The sequence below is a fragment of the Rhinopithecus bieti genome, unplaced genomic scaffold (assembly GCF_001698545.2).
Source record: "Rhinopithecus bieti isolate Rb0 unplaced genomic scaffold, ASM169854v2 scaffold_50384, whole genome shotgun sequence".
Classification (NCBI taxonomy): domain Eukaryota; kingdom Metazoa; phylum Chordata; class Mammalia; order Primates; family Cercopithecidae; genus Rhinopithecus; species Rhinopithecus bieti.
The window spans coordinates 1,453,689-1,476,152 of record NW_016820218.1 but is presented as its reverse complement, the minus strand read 5'-3'; the positions used below and the strand labels follow the sequence as shown (position 1 = coordinate 1,476,152).

Sequence of the window (22,464 nt, the reverse complement as noted above, 5' to 3'; positions counted from 1 at the left end):
TGTTCCCAGTTAATAAGTGGCAGAGCTGAGAATCAAATCCAGGTGGTCTGTTTTGAGTCTGCTCTTATATTTGTGTTTAGTGCTTTTTGAAATAGTGTTCACCTAGAGTTTGGGCACAGTTTATCAAATAGTGCCAGTTCTTCCATCAACTCTTAACTAGCCTTGCAAATAGAATTAAAGCCATTGCCTCTGCTTTTTCCAGCGGTAGAGCACTAGGAAAGTAGATGCTGGATCATCAACCATTGCACTCATGAAATACTTTCCCATACCTATTTCTTTCCTAGCTTTCTTAACTCTAAACCCTGACATTTCCCCTTTGTGTATGTATGACCCTACCCTGAATTACTGAGTAATTCTGACTGGAGAGTCAGAAGAACTTGAGTAGCCTTAAACTGATCCCCCTCACCCTGCTGCCATTTATCCTACCCACCTCCCCCACTCACAAGTCCATCACTTTCTCAAGTCCATGGGCTTAGAATAAACTTTTGCTACCTGCTCCTTGCCTTGGCATGTAACAACTCAGACCTGGCCAATACATGTTTGCTTGAGATGGGGCACCCACCGGGCTTGCTGGTCTTAGCTTCTCTCTCTTGCCGTGAGTAAACAGCTACAGCTGTGGTGTGGCCAGGTCTGAACAGTAGAGGGACAAGTCTATAGCAGGGCCTAAGGAAAGAGCTAGAGACACGGATGCTCACAGGAGGCATGCAGATACCATAACTGAATGGAATAAGGTAGGCATAAGAGAAAAGCTACAAACCCTCAATTGTCTCTGCTATTTTCCCCTTAGAGAGTTAAGGATTTCTGAACTCCATTGGAAGAAAAAAAAGGTGGGGTAAACATAATTGCAGAAATTCTTACTTTGTCTCAGTGTCTGAGAATTGTAGGGGTCACAGTTTCCAGACTAACATTTTCCAGTTTTTAAAGATAAGCCAGAAAACCAGATTTTTGTCAGGCATTTCCTGAGTTTCAGTATCAGAAGCTTACTTAGAATTTTTAAAGTAACGTGCCGTGGGCCAGCTCTGCTTTAGTACCTTTGTTTTCTCCTTCAGTTTTACTGATTGTACAAATTTTTTGCCTGTCATAACTGAAATCAAGATTGGTCCCTCTTCTAACCATAATTAAAGACAATTGTTGAAGGTCTGCTTTCCTCCACTTGTTCAAAACAGCTTCAAGATTATATTATTTTAAACAACAAACAGATTAATCCCTGTGTTCACTGGAGGGAGGTGAGAAACCAAGGGGAAGTTAGGGTCAGTCCATTATTATTAATCCCTCAGTAGCACCTGCTAGAAAGCAACCCCAAGGTGACCAGTCTCTTACAGTTGGTTCGGGGGTGTGAAGCCTCCACTTTCAACTGTGTCTGATGTCTCTGGGGAAAACACCCTCAGTCTCTTTGCTGGGTGACAAAGGGATGGTTTTCAGCAATAAAGAGTGATGAGGGAAGCTGGAGAATATTGCTTGTAAAACAGACTCTAAAGCAACCTTTTTTTTATTTTCCAACCTATTTTCATCCTAATGTCAAGCTATTTGGTGCCTGCAAATTCCTAAGTCATGGGGAATTCTGAAGCATAGAAAGGGTTAGTTCTTGGTTTTCCTTACTGCTGGATTGACATTTTATTTTCTTGGGTCTGCTACATTATTTGCTTTTTTGCTTTCATAATTTTTTGTGATTGCTTCCACTCCTGTTCTCTCCATTTCATGAGTTTATGTGCTTAACAAAATCCCTTCTCTATAGCTTTTGAGGGGTTTTAGTGTGAAGTAAAATAAGGCACATATATTTAATCAACCAAATTTACCTGGAAGTATAGTAGCCAAACAAGTAGACACACTATAAGTGTCCCCCCTTACTTGATAAGTTAAAGTATGCTTAACACATTTAATGGAAAACTATGCAACCATTATAAATTAGGCCAGTGAACAGTTATTGACATGGAAGTATATCAGTATATTAAGTGGAAAGTGACAGGTTAATAGCATTAATACTAGTAGCAAACTAAGCGATTTCTCTGTCCTCGCCCTTCTGCTAAGTGTCTCAAACAGATTATTTCACTTAATCTCACAGAAAAATCTCCTGAGATGTGGAATGAGAAGTCATGAATATCACAAACATAAATGTCTATGAAAGTAAAATTATTTTCATTTTCTCCAAAAATATAAATTTGGAGAATATTACTACATTATGGCTGTCTGCATCATGAGTTTGTCAATCATTTTTGCACCAAAATATTATTTTTCAAATAGTAACTTTATAGTGGAGAAATCTGGTTGATGTGATACCACCTTAACCAAGTGATCAGAGATAACATCACTAGTAATTAGACATATGGACACCATGTACCTCCTGACACAAGCCAATGAAAATGACATAACATCACTTATTCCTACAAACGTTTGATCCCAGCCTAATCATTAGAAAACACCAGGCAAACCAAAATTAAGGACCATAATATAAAATAACTGAACAGTACTCTTCAAAAGTTTTAAGGTTGTGAGAGACAAAGATAAAATATCCCAGTTTGGAGGAGACATAATAACCAAATGCAATAGGGAGTCTTATTTGAACACTGGACCTCAAAAAAAGATGTATTAATAGAACAATTGGAAAAATATAAAGGTCTATAAATGAGCTAAGGATATTGTATCAATGTTAATGTTTTGGTTTAACTAATAGTACTATGGTTGCACAAGATGTAAACCCCTGGGAAAGGCGCATGGATGGTATACACAAGCTTTGTGTGCTGTTTTTCCTTAATTTTCTGTAAATACAAAGTTATTTCAAAATAAAAAGTTGGAAATATAAATTATCTTTTTTTTAGTTAGCCAACTATACTGTATTCCATTCTGGGTGCCCCATTTAAAAAAATTCTGTTATAAGATCCTATCTGGACAAGAGCAAGCAGAACCCAAAGTCTTAAAAAGGGTGGGGATGTTTAACCTAGAGCAGAAAAACGTTAGGCAAGATATAACAATCTGCCTTCAAAGTATGAATCGCTATCATGTATAAAAGAGATTGAGACTTGTCAGTGTGGTACTAGAGGGCAAAATGAGCATGTTTGACTGGAGGTAGTAATGAGGAAAGGTTTTATAGTATCATTATAAGGAAGGACTTTGTAACCATTTGCGCAAATCCAAACCAAAGAATGGGTTGCTTTGGGAGACCAGGAATTGCCTAACAACTTGATAAAAAATATCACAGGCCGGGCGCGGTGGCTCAAGCCTGTAATCCCAGCACTTTGGGAGGCCGAGACGGGCGGATCACGAGGTCCGGAGATAGAGACCATCCTGGCTAACTCGGTGAAACCCCGTCTCTACTAAAAAAAAATACATAGCCGGGCGAGGTGGTGGGCGCCTGTAGTCCCAGCTACTTGGGAGGCTGAGGCAGGAAAATGGCAGAAACCCGGGAGACGGAGCTTGCAGTGAGCTGAGATCTGGCCACTGCACTCCAGCCTGGGCGACAGAGCGAGACTCCGTCTCAAAAAAAAAAATATCACAGAGGAGTGTCATGCATACCAGGCGTATTAACTAGATCAGTGCTTCTCAAACTTTAATTGAGTATGAATCACTATGGACTCATTAGCAATGCAGATTCTGATTCAGTAGTTCTGGGGTGGGGGCTGAGGGTCAGCATTTCCAACAAGCTTCCAAGTGATGCCTATAATGCTGGTATGTGGACAAGACTTTGAGAAGCAAGGAGCTGTATAATATTCAAGGTCACTTTTCAACACTAAAGTCTATGATTCTCATAGAAAGACATACGTCAGGAGCAGAGAAAGGAGTTATGTGCTGACATTTTAATATGAAAACGACAATGTTTGAGAGCATAAAGGAGGCAAGAGCATTGCCTGCAAGCAGAAGCAGGGATGCTCTGAAACTCAGTAAATGCATATTTTAAAAGAACCTGTTAAAGAAAGAACCTAAATACTTGTATATGGCCACACTTAATTATCCATTTTCATTAGAAAAGATCAATTATTTCTAGCAAGTGGAATTTATGGCACTCACTGCTTCAATTTTAATAATTCAATTCAATATTAAATTCAAGATTTTGTGTTTATCTAGTTCATTGAGCAAAAGTCCTTCATAATTATTCATTTACCTCAAAGCCTTGGCAGTGTATAGACTTTGCTTTGTTACTCTTTTACTTCCATTTCTATAGGTCATAGCATCCCAACCAGTACAGTTAAAGATGTCCTTCAAGATATTTGGTCTTCTTATCACTTGGGAAGGCCAGGTGAGTAGCTTGTTGCCTAACTCTTGGAATTCAACCAAGCCATGTCCACCACCTTGATGCTATATTTACTTCAGCAACCTGCTGCAAGCATGTCTATTTCCATCATGTGAAAAGTGTCTGTGGATCTGGTGGAGGAGTTCATATTCTAAGTACTTACTTAGCATGGCACGCCCGCCAAAATTTGGTCATGGGAGGAGATATCATGAGAAAGTAATTCAGGGACTTCTGGCAGGTATATCTTTAAGTGACAACCCCAATATCAGTTTTTTTGTGTATACTAGATACTTTTCTCAATTTGTGGTAAAGTTGGTAGATGGTAACTTCTCTAAAAAGTGTGTGTATTTTCCAACTTATAATTTCAATATTATTTTGTCATACTTGACCTGTAAAATTTAGGTGGATTCGGAATCTATATGCATTCTCATATAAAGCTCCAATGATAAATTTGTCAAGAAAATAAAAAGAAAGACTGTTACATTATTTAAAATAGAATCTTACAAAAAAGTTTCATTGACAGCAGCTATTAAGAATATAAAAAGATCATTTGTAATTAAAATGTTTTAATTAGAAATGATATAGGCCTGGCGCGGTGGCTCAAGCCTGTAATCCCAGCACTTTGGGAGGCCGAGACAGGCGGATCACGAGGTCAGGAGATCGAGACCATCCTGGCTAATACGGTGAAACCCTGTCTCTACTTAAAATACAAAAAACTAGCCGGGCGATGAGGCGGGCGCCTGTAGTCCCAGCTACTTGGGAGGCTGAGGCAGGAGAATGGCGTAAACCTGGGAGGCGGAGCTTGCAGTGAGCTGAGATCCGGCCACTGCACTCCAGCCTGGGTGGCAGAGCAAGACTCCGTCTCAAAAAAAAAAAAAATGATATATAGCCTTTTGAGCATAAAACTTCAAATAAAAACATATTGGTGAAAGCATATTCAGATTTCTCAATTTAATGTTATTAATATGCAATTAATGTATTGCCCAAAATGTTATATTTTATTTTGTTATATAATTATAGCATATAAAGAAAATGTTATGAATTTCTTCACCCAGCTCCATACAGATGTCTTCAAATTTCCTTCAGTTTACCTCAGTGTGCCACAGAAATGTTGTTATTTTCTATGTTGGAAAACACTGCTATAGGTAGGTTTGCCCATATAATGTGTTCTGCTACCAAAAATCTTCTAGTTTAATTACAAACTAATTCGTTACACCTTTGAGTTAGTGTGCATTTACTGTTACCCACAGCAAACAGGTAAGTCTACATGATAACTGGAAAATATTAAACCTATGTTATTTCCTTATCCATTCTTTAACATCTCTTGAAAATCTAGGAATATTATTCTGTTATTCTGTGGGTCTAGAAATGTTCTTTTTCTTGGCCCAAAAGGTTACACTGTGTCCACTTCATGATAAATATTGAGTAAATTGTTTAGTAAGCTCAGGGGTATATATTTTATTTCATAATAACAAAATGTTTTAAACATTTGTTTCCTAAGACTAAAGAGATATGGTGATCTATAGATCTCTTTTGAGCATATTCTTACTTCCTGCTCATAGTAGCTTCTTTTACTCTCCAAGAAACCTTAATGAATGCTTAGCTGTATCACTGGGCATTTGTGAGCATCATGAAAGGCATGGCACTCACTTGATAACTTATAATGGAAACACATCCTCTTTAGTTTGTGGAATATCTGGTTTTCTATATGAATTAATCACATGAATCAAATGCTATTAAGACAAACTTAAGGGTGATAATTGGCTCTTCCAATTTATAATATGAAATATAACAGTGATGGGCCTGGAGGTCACTACCATGGTCTACAAATCAGGATAGGACTAGTCCTTGATAAAGAAAAGTTAAAATGGATTCTAAATCTACTTGCACCTCTAGTCTTGGCAGAAATTTATTTCTTCTGCATGCCAGAAGTTCTGGCAAAGAGGTTCATAGGATAAAAATCAGACAATAGCAGATTAAGTTACTGATATACATATTGTGTTGATGAGGATATTATCTTCTTTTTGTGAGAGTTTACTTTGCCCTATCAGGTATATAAACCAAATGTTTATTCCAGGCTTATATGGTGCTCCATTTAAGACAAATGTCTCAGTAATGAGAGAAACACTGACCCTATTGCCAACACTCTGCCAAACTGATTTACTTGAACAATAATAAGAAAGGGACAAAAATATGTTCCTCCTCTTACACATCTACTGTTATAAAACATTTGCCCTGGGCTTCTCTTGCCTTGCTAGTGCACAGTTAGCATCTGTCTGCTGTGAGAAAGAAACACCCTTGAGAGCTAGAGGCCACAACTCAGGCTGAGGTGTGAAGGGAAAAGAAGACAGCTTACCCAGCCATCAACATTCCACGTGTAGATTTACAGAACAGACAACAAAGCTATCAATCGGAGCCCATTCCATTTCATCTCATGTGAGTTACATTATTGTAAAACACTTAACCACATCACATGGCTTACTAACATTGGCATTTGTTTTTGTAAAGATGCTTTATGTTTAAAGAAATTATCTAGTGCATATTTCTGCAAACGTGGAGGCAAATGAAAAATTAGCACTACGGAGCCCCATCCTCCACCAAGTCTTGTCTCATTTGCTTTTTGTAAGGAACATCTCCTGCATCCTTTCCCCACTTGTTCATACGCTTTCTTTCCAACCTTCCCCCCTTTCTTCGATTTCTACAGCATAGATCGCGCCCTCAGGCGGTTGAGCTTAAAAAAAAAATCTTCCCAGGGGCAGCAGGCTCCCTCAATTTCACCTCCCGGCGATTTTACTTTTGGCCTGAGTCCAACACGTTCCCAAGAGCTGGACACAAGTTGTTACGATCATGAACCTAACCACACTCCCCTCTGCGGCCAATTTCCTATTTTGCTGTTCAAAAAAGGGAAAGGCACATATCAAAAGGAAAACAGCTTGGTGCTGGCCAGCTACAGAAGAGTGGACGTCTTTGGTGCTCAGAAGAGAGAGCAGCTCCTGCTGCAGTCCTGCGCGTGTCGCTGTCCAGACCTCGGTGCTGAATACCTCCCGCCAGGTTCTATCCCTCAGGGTTCGAACAGGCTCCACCACGGGAGAGTGAACTCACTTCCCTAGGGTGAGGGGTGGAGAATTCATTTAGATGTTTGCTTGCTCTCCTCCCACAGGAAACCATTTTTCCACAAAGAGGCATTGTGCATTCTATGGGAAAGTAATGGCACAGCTCCAGTTCAGCACCAAAGTGAAGAGCTCTACTGACGCAAAATGGAAAGTGAAGGTAAATAAAAACTGCTCTTTCCCTCCCTGAATCAACACAACAGCTTTTGGGACCTTAGATCCCCTTGTTGACAAATTCTTAAAAATATTTTTTTAAAAATCACATGATTAATCATTTTACTGATAAACACCGTAAAAGGTGGTAGTGGCGCTGGCTTTGCAATATCGAAGTATAACTATTGATATTGTTTTACTGAGGTTGAGAAACAAAGGGGAGGAGGAAGTAAACCTGTAAACTAAAGTGTTCGAATGGTTAAAAAATCATTTTTAAAAGTATTGATTTAACATTGTCTCGGAGACATGCTCATTTTCTTAGACAATTTAGAACAGAATTTGGGCAGTAGTAGCTTCCCTTCTTCTCCTTACCCTCCTAGCCTCTCTCTGATTTGAAAGACCTAAGAGTCTTGTTCTTCATAGCAGGTGCTGATACCCAAAGGGCCATTATAAGAATCCTATCGCCTCCCCCATCCCTGCCACACACATGAGTTAATAAATACAGAGAAAATGGATGGAAGGGTGGGAAAGCACTCCCAGCCTTTTATTCTTAGTAGTTATATTCAAATGGGGCACTTCTCTTTGAAAAGTGAAGATGTTTCTCACGGTACAGAATTTATGGGCTGACAAGGAGCAGACTTAACTGATCCCAGCAAACAGTTCCTTTCTTTTCCTAATCCCTGGCTGCTTATTTTAGCCGCTTCTCCGCCCCGCCGGGAATACCATTCAGATCTTAGTCCAGGTAGATCTGACGTCAAGAGATGGCTTTCGTCGATTTGACGTGTAAACACTCATTTCCATTCTGGCTGGGAAGGGCTGGGGCTCCACTCAGCCTGGAGACCGAAGCGCTTCACTGAGCGCTCGCCGCCGCCCAGCCTCTCCTCGCGCTCCTCCTAGCTCTTCGCAGAGCAACCAGGAGCCAGGAGTGGTCCAGAGCCCGAGGGTGGGAAGGGGGAGTCTCTCTGGCTTTTCTCCTATCTTGCTTCTTTTTCCTCTTCCCTTCCCACTCGTGTTCAAGCGAGTGTGTGAGCCATGGAGCGAAGAGCCTGGACTCTGCAGTGCACTGCTTTCGCCCTCTTTTGCGCTTGGTGTGCACTGAACAGTGCAAAAGCGAAAAGGCAATTTGTTAATGAATGGGCAGCGGAGATCCCCGGGGGCCCGGAAGCAGCCTCGGCCATCGCCGAGGAGCTGGGTTATGACCTTTTGGGTCAGGTAAGAGTTTCCACTTTCAAGAAACTTTCTGGGGCCCCAGGGGACTGGCGGGACTGGAGCGTGGTCTTCCAAGTGGGAGCCCCAGGTTGCACTCTCCGGAGCCCAGTGTAGCAAAGAACAAGGAGCTGCTCCCGCTCTAGCCCCTGGCGCGTTTGGAGAGAGAGAAAGCTTGCATTATTTACTGTTTGGGCTGGGCGCAGTCAAGCAGAAGGAAGCCACTGCAGCTGGGTAGGGCTTATGCTTACTGTTGGCCGCTCTGGAATTGAAATCCATTCCCGCGCGGTTTGGAAGGAAAATCCCTCCACGCTTGTTCAGAGAACTTGAGATGCACTCAAGCTCTTACCAACGAAGCGCCCCCGGGAGAATCAGTGCGCTCCATTCCCCGGGACTGAGGCGGTCTGCGTCAGGAGCCGGCTGTTGCCTTCTTTTCAATATGGCAGCATCAGATCCAAGTCCTGATGCAAGGGGCTAAGCAGGCTTGGGGCTGTCCGCCCTGGCAGCCTTTAAGGGTACGCCCAGGGCATTGGAAGAGTGCCAGGTGCTGGGACTGGCGACCAGGAGGTTGGGAGGCCGCGGAGTAGCCTGGGAAGCTGGGGGAGAAATGGTGGGTGAGAGACACGGGACCATCTATCTCCGTACCCCTCTGGGGAGGTCCGGATTTTCACTGGGAACTTACAAAGTCCAAGCTTCGTAACTTTGCCCGGCCAGTCCCACTGCAAGGTCGAGATGCCGAACTGACTGTGGGAAAGGGATCTATTTCTTTCTTGTTCTTCAGCTAAGTACGTAATCGTTTTCCCAGGAATTTCAGCTTATTGTTGCCTGTCCAAGTGAAGGCTTGGTCAATAGGTAGCTGGTTGGAGGTGAGTGAGCGTCAAGACATTAAGTGGGAGACTGCTAATAGCTGAGCGATTCCGAGGGGACCCTAGGGAGTGTGACTACTAAGCTAGAGCTTTCCTTTCCTTGGCTCAGAATCAAGCCCTAGCCCCCTGCTTGGGAAGTTGGTCTGCATTGAAGCGTGGGAGGAGGGAGTTGTAAAACATTTTGGCGCGTTTTTTCTGGAGGTGGTGGTTGAGACGCCGCTGGAGTCACGGATGAGTAATCGGCGGGGGCGTTGGCGGTTCTGTAGACCCAACCCGCTGGGGAATTCTCCTGCTCTTGCTGGAGGCTTCATTCTCAACTTTATAAACCAAATTGTCTTTGAAATGCCCGGCAGGAAAATCTATGCAGATTGGCTTCCTGGTGTCCCAGCAGCAGATGAGTCTTTTGATTTTGGCCAGCCCTTGCCCTCGTGCCAGGCTCCGTGTTAGGGGCTGAGGAATAAGAGGAGGGAAAAAACGCTCTCAAGTAATCAAGAATCTAGAGGAAACTAGCTTAGAGATTAATGATTGCAACTGATCGTAATTTGTGTAATAATAAAAGTTGTTCTTGAAGTCTCAATGTTCATTGGTTGAAGGAATGAAAGTAGTAGGGAATTTGAGAGGGGTGAATGAAAACTGCCTAAAGGAGGAAACATTTGCACGGGGAAGAGGAGTCAGAGATTGCCAGGAGAACATAATGAGATTGGAGAAGACAGTCTAGGCATGGAAAACAGCTTGTGGGAAAACAGTGAGACATAATACAGTTTAGTAGTAAGTCTGGGAATTGCACACAATTATTAGGAATTTTTGAGACCCAAAGAGAGCATGAGTAGCAGATGACATTGTGCTGGTGGATACTGTGGGCATCATAAAAATCATGTATGTCCTATAGGGGTAGGCACTGGGGATTTAATTGTGTATTCCTTGAGCAGCTACTGAGAGGCTAAATACCACTGGTAACTGTGTAGGAGGAGACCGGGGGAGACAGCAAAAACTAAATCTCTCTTCTTTTTCCCACCTGTTAGCTCTAGGCATGTATCTAAACCTAGACCATTCAATGTGAAAATTGCTTTTCAAAACAAATAAACATAAATCTTAATACTAAAAAACAATACATCATCATTCTTGGGAGGATCTTTGGGTAAGGGATAGCATAGTCACAAAAGCATTAACAAATCGTGGGGGAAAACCATCTATATTTATATATTATTTACAATGCTATCTTTCCTCTATCCATTTTTAGTTAAAATGGCATTACTAACAAAAGTTTTAAAACAAACAACAAAAATTATTTTATTAGAATAATAATTATTTGTAGAAGACTGATAGCACGTTCCTGGTTCTGCTTATTTCTCTTTTTGTTTAATATTACTAAAATTACACAAATTTAGCATTACTATATTGGGTACCTTATTGCCTCTGGATAAAGCTTGGATTAAGGTAGGGACAAGAAGAAAAACTAGTTGACAGCAGGGAAAACAGAGCTAAGCACTGGTGATCTTTTTCTATGGCTGGTGATTTCTTTCCCCAATTCCATCCACAGCTTATAGGAAGATTCACTGAGATTCAGGCTTGGAGCAGGGCCTAAGCTTCTCTATTTTAAAATTCTCTAGGTGATGAGAATCACCGATTTAAAGAACATGTTTCTTCTGTAATATACTGTTGTCAATTGTTTGTTTCTTAATTTTAAAAATGTAGGGTTATCTAGAGGATTTGGTAGCTTCAAATTTAGTGCTAAGTAAAGGGAGACTAGCTCAAAAGGATAATGAATAAGTTCTAAATGAACCAAAGGTGTCAATAGCTACCCAGAGAAGTATACACACTCTTAAGTGGAACACCTGCCCTAAATGTAGCATGTTCTTTTCTGAAAGCCTTGAATTAGTGGGAAATCAAATGATTACTAATAGTGGCTAATAACAATTCATCACTCTGAATTCAATGGCTATATTTTATAAAAACGATAATTTATTTTAGTGGAAAGTGGCACTGACCATAGATAGTATCCCAGGTGTTTGCCTGCTTACCACAAATAATTGTTCTTTGAGCAGATATATTTGATCAAATGAACATTTTAATATGATATTGTCACACACAAAAAAACATGTATTTCCTCCAATGTGTATAAAATAGAAGCATCACTAGTCTCCTACCGTGAGCTAGTGAGTATACTGTGAGCTCAAGCAGTAGTATTCCGAGGGTCATCTTAAGACCTCTACCAGTGCCTTCTTCATGAAGAATGTGGATGAAGCTGGAGGCCATTATTGTTGGCAAACTAACACAGGAACAGAAAACAAAATACTGCATGTTCTCACTCAAAAGTGAGAGCTAAATGATGAGAACACGTAAATACATAGAGGGGAACAGCATATACTGGGGCCTTTTGGAGGGTGGAGGGTGGGAGAAGGGAAGGGATCAGGAAAAATAACTAACGGGTATTAGGCTTAATACCTGGGTGATGAAATAATCTGTACAAAACAAAAACAAAAACAATAAACCATGACATAAGTTTGCCTATGTAACAAACTTGTACTTGTACCCCAGAACTTAAAATTAAAGTTAAAAAAAGAAAAGAAAAATACTAACTTCAGATACAAGGAATAGGCTTAATAAAAGTTGCCTACCTCTAAGTTAGCTGAGTTTTAAACTAGTCCATATATACTTGTTTGGGAAAGTGGATATTTATTTTATTTCTTTCCTTTTATAGATTGGTTCACTTGAAAATCACTACTTATTCAAACATAAAAGCCACCCCAGAAGGTCTCGAAGGAGTGCCTTTCACATCACTAAGAGATTATCTGATGATGATCGTGTAAGTGTTGTACATTTGTCTTCAAACCAATACTCTAACTTACCTGCTTTCTTTATGATTTCTAATAAGAACAGAAGCATTTTGCAAATGTGGTTCTTTTTTATTGTGATCAAGATTGTTTATCAGTAATGTTTCTAATTTCTTTCCATAAAATTATAATTGCACATAATAATAACAAGATTGGGTTGAATGGGTTGAGCTAAAGTTAATTTTACACATATACATGCACTTTAATTATATAATTACATATATATCTAAAGTTAATTTTATATGTACACTCACAAATTCAGTCTAAGAGCGTGAAAGTGAATGTTTAAAATGAGGGGGCAACACTAATAAAAATGTTTGACAATACAATCAATTAACAACCTCTTATTAGGTGCCTATTATGTATCAAACATTTTAATACCAATGTGAGCTCAAAAAAATACATGAGCCTTACTTTCAATAACATTTCAGCATAACTGAAAAAAAAAGTCTATTATTTCTATTTGGTTTTGCTGTATAAGGGGCTAGTGTTTATGAGAGAACTGTAAATCCATGTCTTCATGAGACAAATGTTTCCATAAATATTCTATTGTTGGATCCAAACCATTTGATCTCTTTTCATCCTAGTTTGTATCTTGGTTCAATGATTAGGTAACAGCAGAAAATGTACAGAATAAACACAGGTAAATAAGGTAGAGGCAATTTGAATATATAGCTAATGTACTTACTGATTTTGAATTCTATTTTCAAGGTGAACAAACATATCAGAAAATGTTGACTATGTTGGGAGTATTGTAATTTTCATACAGTGTTGCCTTTTCTCAAGGATATACCATACTGGAAGAAATTTATCCTGATTCCAATTTACACTGATATCTTGATATCTGTGTACATGATTTCTGTTACCTAGGACACCCTGGAGAATTATGGTGAGAGATCCTCTTGGTGAGAGAATTAAAAACATCCTTTCAACTTTCCGGCCGGGCGCCATGGCTCACGCCTGTAATCCCAGCACTTTGGGAGGCCGAGGCGGGGGGATCACGAGGTCAGGAGATCGAGACCACAGTGAAACCCTGTCTCTACTAAAAATACAAAAAATTAGCGGGGCGCAGCGGTGGGCGCCTGTAGTCCCAGCTACTCCGGAGGCTGAGGCAGGAGAACGGTGTGACCCGGGAGGCTGAGCTTGCAGTGAGTGGCGCCACTGCACTCCAGCCTGGGCGACAGAGAGATACTCTGTCGCAAAAAAAAAAAAAAAAAAAAAAAATGCTTTCAATTTCCCAGGGGGGAAAAATATGTATATATATGCGTGTATATATATATACATATATATGTGTGTATGTGTGTATATATGTATGTATATATACATATATGTATATCTATGTATATATGTATGTATATATGAGACAGAAATAAATATATATATTTGACATATATGTGACAGAAATATATATATACACACACATATGACAGAAAGGTGATAGAACTGTTGAAAGTAGACAGAATTCATGAGGCCTGTAAGATAATTTGCTGTTTTATTCATTCTGAAATGGATAGCATTTTAAAAAGGAGAAGAAAAAGACAAATTATGGGTGGGGAATGGGAATGACCTGGGTCACCAGTGTTGGAATGTAAAAGAAACAGCCACATCCTGACAAACAATGCTGTGTTAGGACCACAGACAGTGACCCTATAGCTCATCTACACCCATTGCTAGCTCTTGTCAAGTTATTGCTTGATGTGGAAGACCAAATCAGAGGCCCTAGACCTTATTACAGAAGTTTCTTGTCCACTGAGGTCTTCCCTTACTCACTTCAAGGCAGATGGCTCATTGCGTGTGGGCTCTGAAAAGCAGAACAACTTCCAGCACTCTAGCTAGGCTTAGTCCCCCAGCTAAGAGGAGAGAGATTTCCTTCTTTGCCTAAATGCATGCCCAAACTGCATGCCCATTAATGCACATAGAAGTCAAACTGACCTGTCTTCTCATTTTCATAGGAGAAAATTGGACAGAATAGAGCATACCTAACTGTTATTCTTACTCAAAGTATCTCACGAAAATGAAGATGGCCCATTCTGCTCTTTATACATCCCCTTGATAGCTGATTTTTTCAGGGAATCTTAAGACATTTATGGAAAAAAGCTAAGAATTTAGTCTCCAGCACAGGTACAACTTTGTAAAAAGTTAGCCCAAGAATAATTTTATTTTAGGAAGCAGTCTAGGACCATAGAAACTTGCATTGGAAGGTTGAAGTAGATGATCTTTAATGCTCTTTCCAGATCAAAAGTATTATTTATAATTAAGTACATGATACCTATTATGCATAATAGAAAGACACTACTAATTTTCCTCTATTCCATTCAGCCTGCTATTCTAGAGATTAATATGTGATTCTGAGTTAATGACATTAATAATAACACGGTTTTCTACAATTGGATGTTTATCTGATCAGATGGCAGAGTGCCTCCTCTTGTATCCCATTTCTAAAAAATTGCTCTTGGTTTTCATTTTATTGCTCTTTTTTGATGGAAGATAATATTCTTTCAAATCAGCTCTGTGAAATATAGCAATAGTCTATCTTTACAAGTCTATTAATAAAATCTCCAAGTGTAAGTGACCCTCTACCTCAAAGATTAGTACTTATGCCCTAGCAGTCAGCTTCCAGAGATCAACTCAGATGATGGGCAGCATTCCAAGCATTGAGGTATTTTAAGCCAAAACAATTAAGCTTGAAAATACAAGCACTTTAAAAATAAATCATAGTGACTAATTTCTAGCTTTCAAGTTCTTCCCATTATTTTAATAGGTTTGCAGTACATTTTAATTGAAAATTCAGGGCAGTCTTAGTGGATGGTTTTATCCTTCAGTTGCAAATTATTTTTCAGTTTTTATTTTTGGAGCTGATTCATGAGTACTCTCACGTTAACAATATTCCACCACACACTGAATTGTCATCATGCATTGAGCAGAAAAGATGTGTTTGGGGTATGAAATAGTCATGTTGCCAAGAAAAATAAGAGTATAGAATTATCTTATAATGAATATAACTACAAGGCAGTCCCTCACTCTCTTAGGGCTTCAAGTATAATAGGATTATGCTGTAAATATGGGCCAGGTAATTTTCATATTGTCAGATCTCTTTGCATAATACATGAGACTGAATTAATGGTAAGTGTGCGTGGTCAGTAGTGCTATTCATCACCCAGGATATGTTTCTCATATTAAGTACTTTTAAGCAGAGGTCGAAGCACAGGGGAGGGATAGTTTCACATTTGCATGGATAAAATGCCATTCTTACTTTACAAAATATTTGCAATTTCTACCTTTTGTAGGTAAGGAAAGAGGAATTAATCTATAAGAGCATTATAACAGCAGTCTCTTGGCTTGTTGACTTAATCCATAAAAGCAGACAAATTTTCAGCCACGGAGCCCTGAAACCTCAATATAAAAATGAGTATTATGGTCCATTTGCTGATGAAAGCAGACTGAACTTTTGCTTCCACTGAAACCACAATGTAAATAATTTGAGGGAATTATCATTTCACTGACTGCTTCTCCTCCCCCTAAAGGTGCACTTTACTGTAACAGAGGAAACGTTCATCTCCCCAGTGGGCAATCCCTTCTTCTCACTGAGGTGCCAGTTTGATCTGTAGTCAAATGAAAATATTGCAGAGCTGCCTGAACTCTGCTAGGAAGGGTACTGGAGATAGTTAGAGGAAAGATACAGAGATAGATATTTGACTTTTGATTTTCTTGCTATAAAAATCCTTGTAGGTGATATGGGCTGAACAACAGTATGAAAAAGAAAGAGCTAAACGTTCAGCTGTAAAGGACTCAGCACAAAATCTCTTCAATGATCCCATGTGGAATCAGCAATGGTACTTGGTAAGTACCCACAGAAGGACTATGTGGGTGAGACCTGGGACCTGGCTTCTTTATATTGTTACATTTGCAACAAGGATTTTTTTTTTTTTTTAAATGATGGAGGATTTCATAGGAAGCTATCTTGTCTGGAGATTAGGGCTGATGGGACCTTCTTGATCTGTCTCTTCTGTTTTACTGAGTAAGGATGTCGGAAACAGATATCTTTAGCTGCTGTGAAAAAATAGGTTGTATTTTTTGTCTTCTTGAGTTTATTTGGGGTAAGTGCAGAAAAATCACGTCTTGCAGGTTAGGGGTTCCAAAAACAGTACTTATGGCAAAAATCTCATTTGGTTAAAGTTATTCTTTAGAACCCTTTAAAGCACTCACAGAGTATAGTGAACATAATTTGGCATATACAACCCTGAATGACAATTCTTATATGACACAGATGAGAATCTCTGAAAGAGGCTAAAAGAAGGAACACAAGAAAAGTCTATTGCAAATGTCTGAACTTGCAAACCATTCTACCTTTAAGATAGTTACCAAATCCTTGAGTGGAGAAATTGTTAAGTGTTGCTGTCTATCTGCAGGGTGTCCTCTCTTCTGTTTAATGTTATGTCTGTATGGTAATAATATAGGCTAATAGAAGGATTTGTTGTGAGAATGTTATAAAAGATTATTTCTCTTGAAAAACACAAGCTAAGACTTAGATACTCTTGTTGCATAATGGATGGAAAAGGGGATCAGTTTCTTTTGACACTATCTTCTCTCTCTTTCTTTTCTTTTCTTCCTTCCTTCCTTCCTTCCTTCCTTCCTTCCTTCCTTCCTTCCTTCCTTCCTTCTTTCCTTCCCTTTTCTTTTTCTTTTTTTTTTTTTAGCAGAGTTTTGCTCTTGTTGCCCAGGCTGGAGTGCAATGGCATGATTTCAGTTCACTGCAACCTCTGCCTCCCGGCTTCAAGCGATTCTCCTACTTCAGCCTCTGGAGTAGCTTGGATTACAGATGCCTGCCACCATGCCCAGCTAATTTTTGTATTTTTAATAGAGACAGGGTTTTGTCACATTGGTCAGGCTGGTCTCGAACTCCTGACCTCGGGTGATCCACTCGCCTCGGCCTCCCAAAGTGCTGGTATTACAGGCATGAGCCACCGCACCCGGCCTCTTGCCACTGTCTTAAGTATTTGCTCATTGCAGCAGAAGAGACTTATCAGTTAACACTTGTTGTGCATTTCCTGTGTGATGAACACGATTCTAAAATGTTTGATATGAATTAATTCATTTTGTTCTCATGATTATCTGTGTTGTAGAAATAGTACTTATGCTCACGTAACAGATGGAAAAACAGAGATATTGGAAAGTAGAATAATTTGCCAAAATCCATGGCTGCTAGTGGTGGGACCATAATTCATGACTCCAGAGTCTATACTCTTAACAACCACAGTCTAAAATTGCTCCTACAATTGACATAAAGGCCTTCTTCTCTGACTTTGGCCAACAGTCTGTTGGCCAAACAATTCCAGCCTCCTGTGATTCAGCTTCATACCAGCCTGGTAAATACTTGTCACCCCACTCCCCCAACCTCTTTATGGGGAGGAGGGCACAACAGCAAGAGGGCAGTTCCTTCACTGACACTTTTGATTGTGGTTATTTATAGATTTCTTATTGACCCTTTCACCAGGTACCTGGCATTCTTTTACTGTCTCTCTCTCACAGGCTTAGAAATGTGCTTGTATCTGTGTTCTCTTGCTACCCAACTTATCTCCTGTACAGTCCTACACACTGACTATCAGAAAATGTATTTGAAAAGGAAAACCCTGAATCTCCTCTCACAGATACTTACCCCCTAAATCACTCATACTTAAAAATAGGCAATTACATTGCAATTCCTGAGGCAATCAAGTCTCCTGAGCATTCCAGGTTCTGTTTTTTCTTTTAGATGAAAAATTCTAAAACATTCATGAACGACTATGCACCAGGCAATATAATGAGAGCTCAATATGGCAATGGAGAATCAGGATGTGGGGGGAGATGAAAACATTGACTATCAAATAGAGTTTCCATAGATGAAAGGGTTGAGCATGTTATTATAAATGAAAGACATTTAGGGATAAAATTCTTCAAAGCCATGTAGTTCAAAGAGAAGGAGCACAGGTGATTCATCTTTTCAAGTGATGTCCATTGGGGACAATTGGGAGAAGAGCAGCACTCTGGGGGTTCATTTGGCCCTACTCTCAACTTTGTTTTTTCATTTCATTGAATTGGCTTCTTCTAAACAGTAGAGTGACCCAAGGAAAAAGAAAGATGAGTCTCCAGGTTGGAACTTAAGTGCCCATTTTGTAGCAAGCCAATTATGATTTTACAAATGCTTCTTTGTTTTTCTTTACCAGCAAGATACCAGGATGACGGCAGCCCTGCCCAAGCTGGACCTTCATGTGATACCTGTTTGGCAAAAAGGCATTACAGGCAAAGGAGTTGTTATCACCGTACTGGATGATGGTTTGGAGTGGAATCACACGGACATTTATGCCAACTATGTAAGTGTGTGCCTTCTCATGACTGACTTAGGGAGCTGTCTGTGCAGATGCACAGTTAGGGCTTTCCTTATTTTCAAGGGGATGCTGCTGTGGTGTCAGTCCCTGGGATTATGGGCCAAGGTTTTCTTACTAGCTTACATGAATTTATTTTGTACCAGTAGGCACTGAAATAATTCAGTGGGATCAAAAATTGTACAAAAGTATATGTGTTGGGAGAAGGAGGGGCAGTGCCTACACCAATTAAGTTACCAAAATCCGATGACTTTGAGTTGCTCAGTGTTTGGGGCATTAAAGCAATCAAATCAAGCCCCTTGCCTGAGATCATTTCCACAGTTTCCCTCCTCACCTCTTTTATGAGTCTATATCCCTGACATTGTAAAATTATATAAATGTGATTCCTTCCATGCAAATCCAAAGTGAATAATACACAATGCACCTATGCCAATCTGAGAAAGGAAAAGTTTTCTAGAAATGGGAAAATAAATAAAAAAACAATTTGTTTCATTGTTTATGGAGTTTATAATATAATATGAACACCATCATATATCTTAGGTCTTTAGATCAGGAGGCTGGTGTTTCGTCTTTAAGATTATCCCTTGTTTTTCTCTCATCCTTTCCACCTATCAAACATTCCCCGGCTATAATGCCAAGCTAAAGAGCTAAGGAAAAGAGAAGGACAAATAGTAGCACAGAGTAGAAATTAGGAATGATTGAAATATACGGAAAGCATTGAAAAGTAACAGTAATGGTATGTGGGAGGCGTTTAAGTGTAGCTGTGGGGTTGGAAAAAGGAGTGGAACCTGGAAGCTTGTCTTGAATTTCAAGCACCCTCTCTCAAATTAAATTACGTTTATTTAGTGTGTCTGGGAGGCTGAAGGAGAACACCATGGACCTGAGTCCCATCCCCAGCCACCTCTTTGCACCTATATTGATAAGAGAGATGAGTGTCAAAGTATCACTAACTAGCTTTATGGCCTTAGGGAAGTCATTTAACTTCTCTGGGCCTCAATTTTCTCATCTGAAAACTGAGGTAACTGAACTAAGTAAACTAATTCCTTCCAACTCCAATATCCTATGAGTGTCTGTGAACCATAGGCTTGGTAACATTCACTGAGAATTGAATTCTGGCTGTGTTCATCATCTCTGCCTGGTTTGTGGGTATAATAAATATTCAGTGACTCGGCCAGAAACGCTAAAATGTAGGCTTTTGAGCTATCAGCCAGGATGGGAAGGTATAGGGTACCTTGGGAAGTGATGCTTTTTTTTTTTTTTTATGATGCCACAGTGTTGTTTTTTGTTGTCTCTTTAGGATTCAGAGGCTAGCTATGATTTTAATGATAATGACCATGATCCATTTCCCCGATATGATCCCACAAATGAGAACAAGTGAGTAAATGTGCAATTGGGTGAAATAAAGTACTTTACTATGGTTTTATCTTGTTTGAGAAAATTATACCATACATTTTATCCACATTTCAATGCTCAGAAAATGTTAATGCACAACATCCATACGACAATATTTTGTTGCTTTTAAAGCAGAAACCAAACTTTCTATTTTCATATTCCCACTAGTTTATAAAACCATATTTTCACTAAACTTCTTACATTATGAAATTCTCCTCTCAAATGTTACTGAATTGTTGTAGCTTTAGAAAGAATGTTTGAGACATAAAGAGTACACATTTTAAGCCCATCCCGCCCCTGAATTCCTTTATGAATTTTTTGCTCTTAGCAACATGCTTTATGTTAGTCATGAAAATAAATATATGTAAAGAAATGGATATGAACAATGCCCACAACTTCCGACGATAGCTACAGTCACCCTCACCAGTTCTCTCAGAAGAGCATGGCCAGACTCCAGACAAGAAAAAATGCCTCTGAGTTCTGACCCCCGAATCCAACGCAGTCTCCAGGGCATTGAGCCAGCGGGACGTCTCCTCCAGAGTCCCTGCTGCTATAAGGCCATAGGAAAGAGAGAGGAGACAGCACCCGACTCCCAGATTAACTCTCTCTCCCTTGAAGCCACATTGTGGTGAGAGAGGCCAAGAGCCACAGAGGCCAAGAGCACAGTCTTCTAAAGTGAGAGGTGAAAGAAAGACCCAGAGGCAAGAGACTTTCAACTTCTCTCCTACTCCCAAAGATACTTCACCCTCTAGGCATGTGGACCCTCAAAGTGTCCATGCCCATGGGAGAAACCTTCTTTGTTCATACCGATGTTCTCACAGACATTAAGGAGACATTCAAACTTTCCTCTTCATTTTCTCTACACAGAAGAGACTTGCACCAAAATGATCAAAGCCAAGGTCAAAATTAGGGTTTGCTACTACAAGTGAGGATGGAAAAAGCCAAGCATCTAATAGCTCTTGGTATATGTCACATGAATGCTTCTCTCTTCTCTCTGGATGGCTCTGTCTCTTGGACTGTTACCCAACTTGGGTCAGACATGTCTGTCTCTGTCTCTCTCTCTGCCTCTCTCTCACTTGCTCCCTCCCTTATTCTCCCTCAGAACTCCAAAGTGGCTGGTGCAGTAATATGGATCTAAAGTTATTTCTTTCTTTGGGTAGTCCTCCCTCCAGAAAGCCAACAAACCCCAGGATGGAAGGCTGGGGCACATGGACTTGATCTCAACTTCTGGGTGTTTATTTCTTCCTTGGGGAGAATGGGAGGCTTGTGGATAGTTCAGGGATACGTATTCTTTCAGTACCATTTATTTCTTTGAGGTTGAGTAAAGGGGTTGACTGCAAATACCCCTTAGAGGTGAAAACATTCCAGTAAAAATACAATAGGAACCTCTGGCAGGGGTACCTTTGGAGGAAAGTGAGAGTGTCTCGAGAGCTTACAGCAGACCCTCAGACAAACTTTTCCCTGTATGTCTGAAGCAGGATAATGCAGGACCAGTAGGGATTTCTACTGTTCTGGGGCACAGCCTTGTAATGTAGTTATGGCTTTGCCAATTCCCAGAGGAGAGGGTGACCTGGGGAAATCACTACTTCTCTCTGCCTCTACTCCATTTTCTTCCCCTAAAATGGGTGATGACGTACCTTCTCCCTACGTTTCTTAAATGAACTTCCTGAGGAAATGGGTAATAAGTACTTGGAAGAAAGTACTTGGGAAATCTGTTCGTAGACACTTGAGTGCAGCTGAAGTGACTTAGATGGAGGCACTGGCTCTTTCCTAGGCAGTATATGGTCCTTCCAGGCAGAGCTTGAGTCTGGCCTCAGGACCCAGTGTGGGTGATAACTTGTGTGATGACTGCACAGTGGGCGAATTCTTGATGAAATGATATTCTCTGGAGTTTCTCCAGTCAGGAGATGGAACACTCAGACCTTCCTCAAAACAAAGGGGATCTCACAGCACAGCATTTTTAATAGTTGTTTTATGAATGTAATAATTCTAATAAAATATAATTTCCCTGACCCAGGGAGCTGCAAAGGCCTCAGGGAAGAAGCCGATATAATGCTATTTGTTTTGTGCCTAAAAGCTCTGAGCTTCCAGATCATGGTCTGCTGTGAACCTTCCACATAGCATTGAGAAAGCATGGCATAGCCCAACAGTTAAGAGCAGACTTGGGAGCCAAATTTAGGTCAAATTTTAGATCTGCCACTTAGTAGTTGGGTGATCTTGAGCAAATTATTTAACTTCTTTGTGCTTAAGTTTTATCATCTTTTGAAAAAGAATCTACTTCCTTGACTTAGAGGTATTAACTGATTATATATTATA

At 40.0% G+C, this 22,464-nt stretch overlaps 1 protein-coding gene across 1 annotated transcript in view; it reads left to right on the top strand.

Moving 5' to 3' along the window:
- Positions 1–8,261: 8,261 nt before the first annotated feature.
- PCSK1 (proprotein convertase subtilisin/kexin type 1) overlaps positions 8,262–22,464 on the top strand; it is a 43,014-nt gene continuing 28,811 nt past the window's right edge. Inside the window, exons 1-5 of the mRNA XM_017859684.1 lie at positions 8,262–8,700; positions 12,262–12,366; positions 16,124–16,234; positions 18,598–18,744; positions 20,054–20,130. Coding sequence (XP_017715173.1) covers positions 8,521–8,700; positions 12,262–12,366; positions 16,124–16,234; positions 18,598–18,744; positions 20,054–20,130 — 620 coding nt within the window. The 5' untranslated portion in view covers positions 8,262–8,520. The remainder of the gene's footprint in view (positions 8,701–12,261; positions 12,367–16,123; positions 16,235–18,597; positions 18,745–20,053; positions 20,131–22,464) is intronic.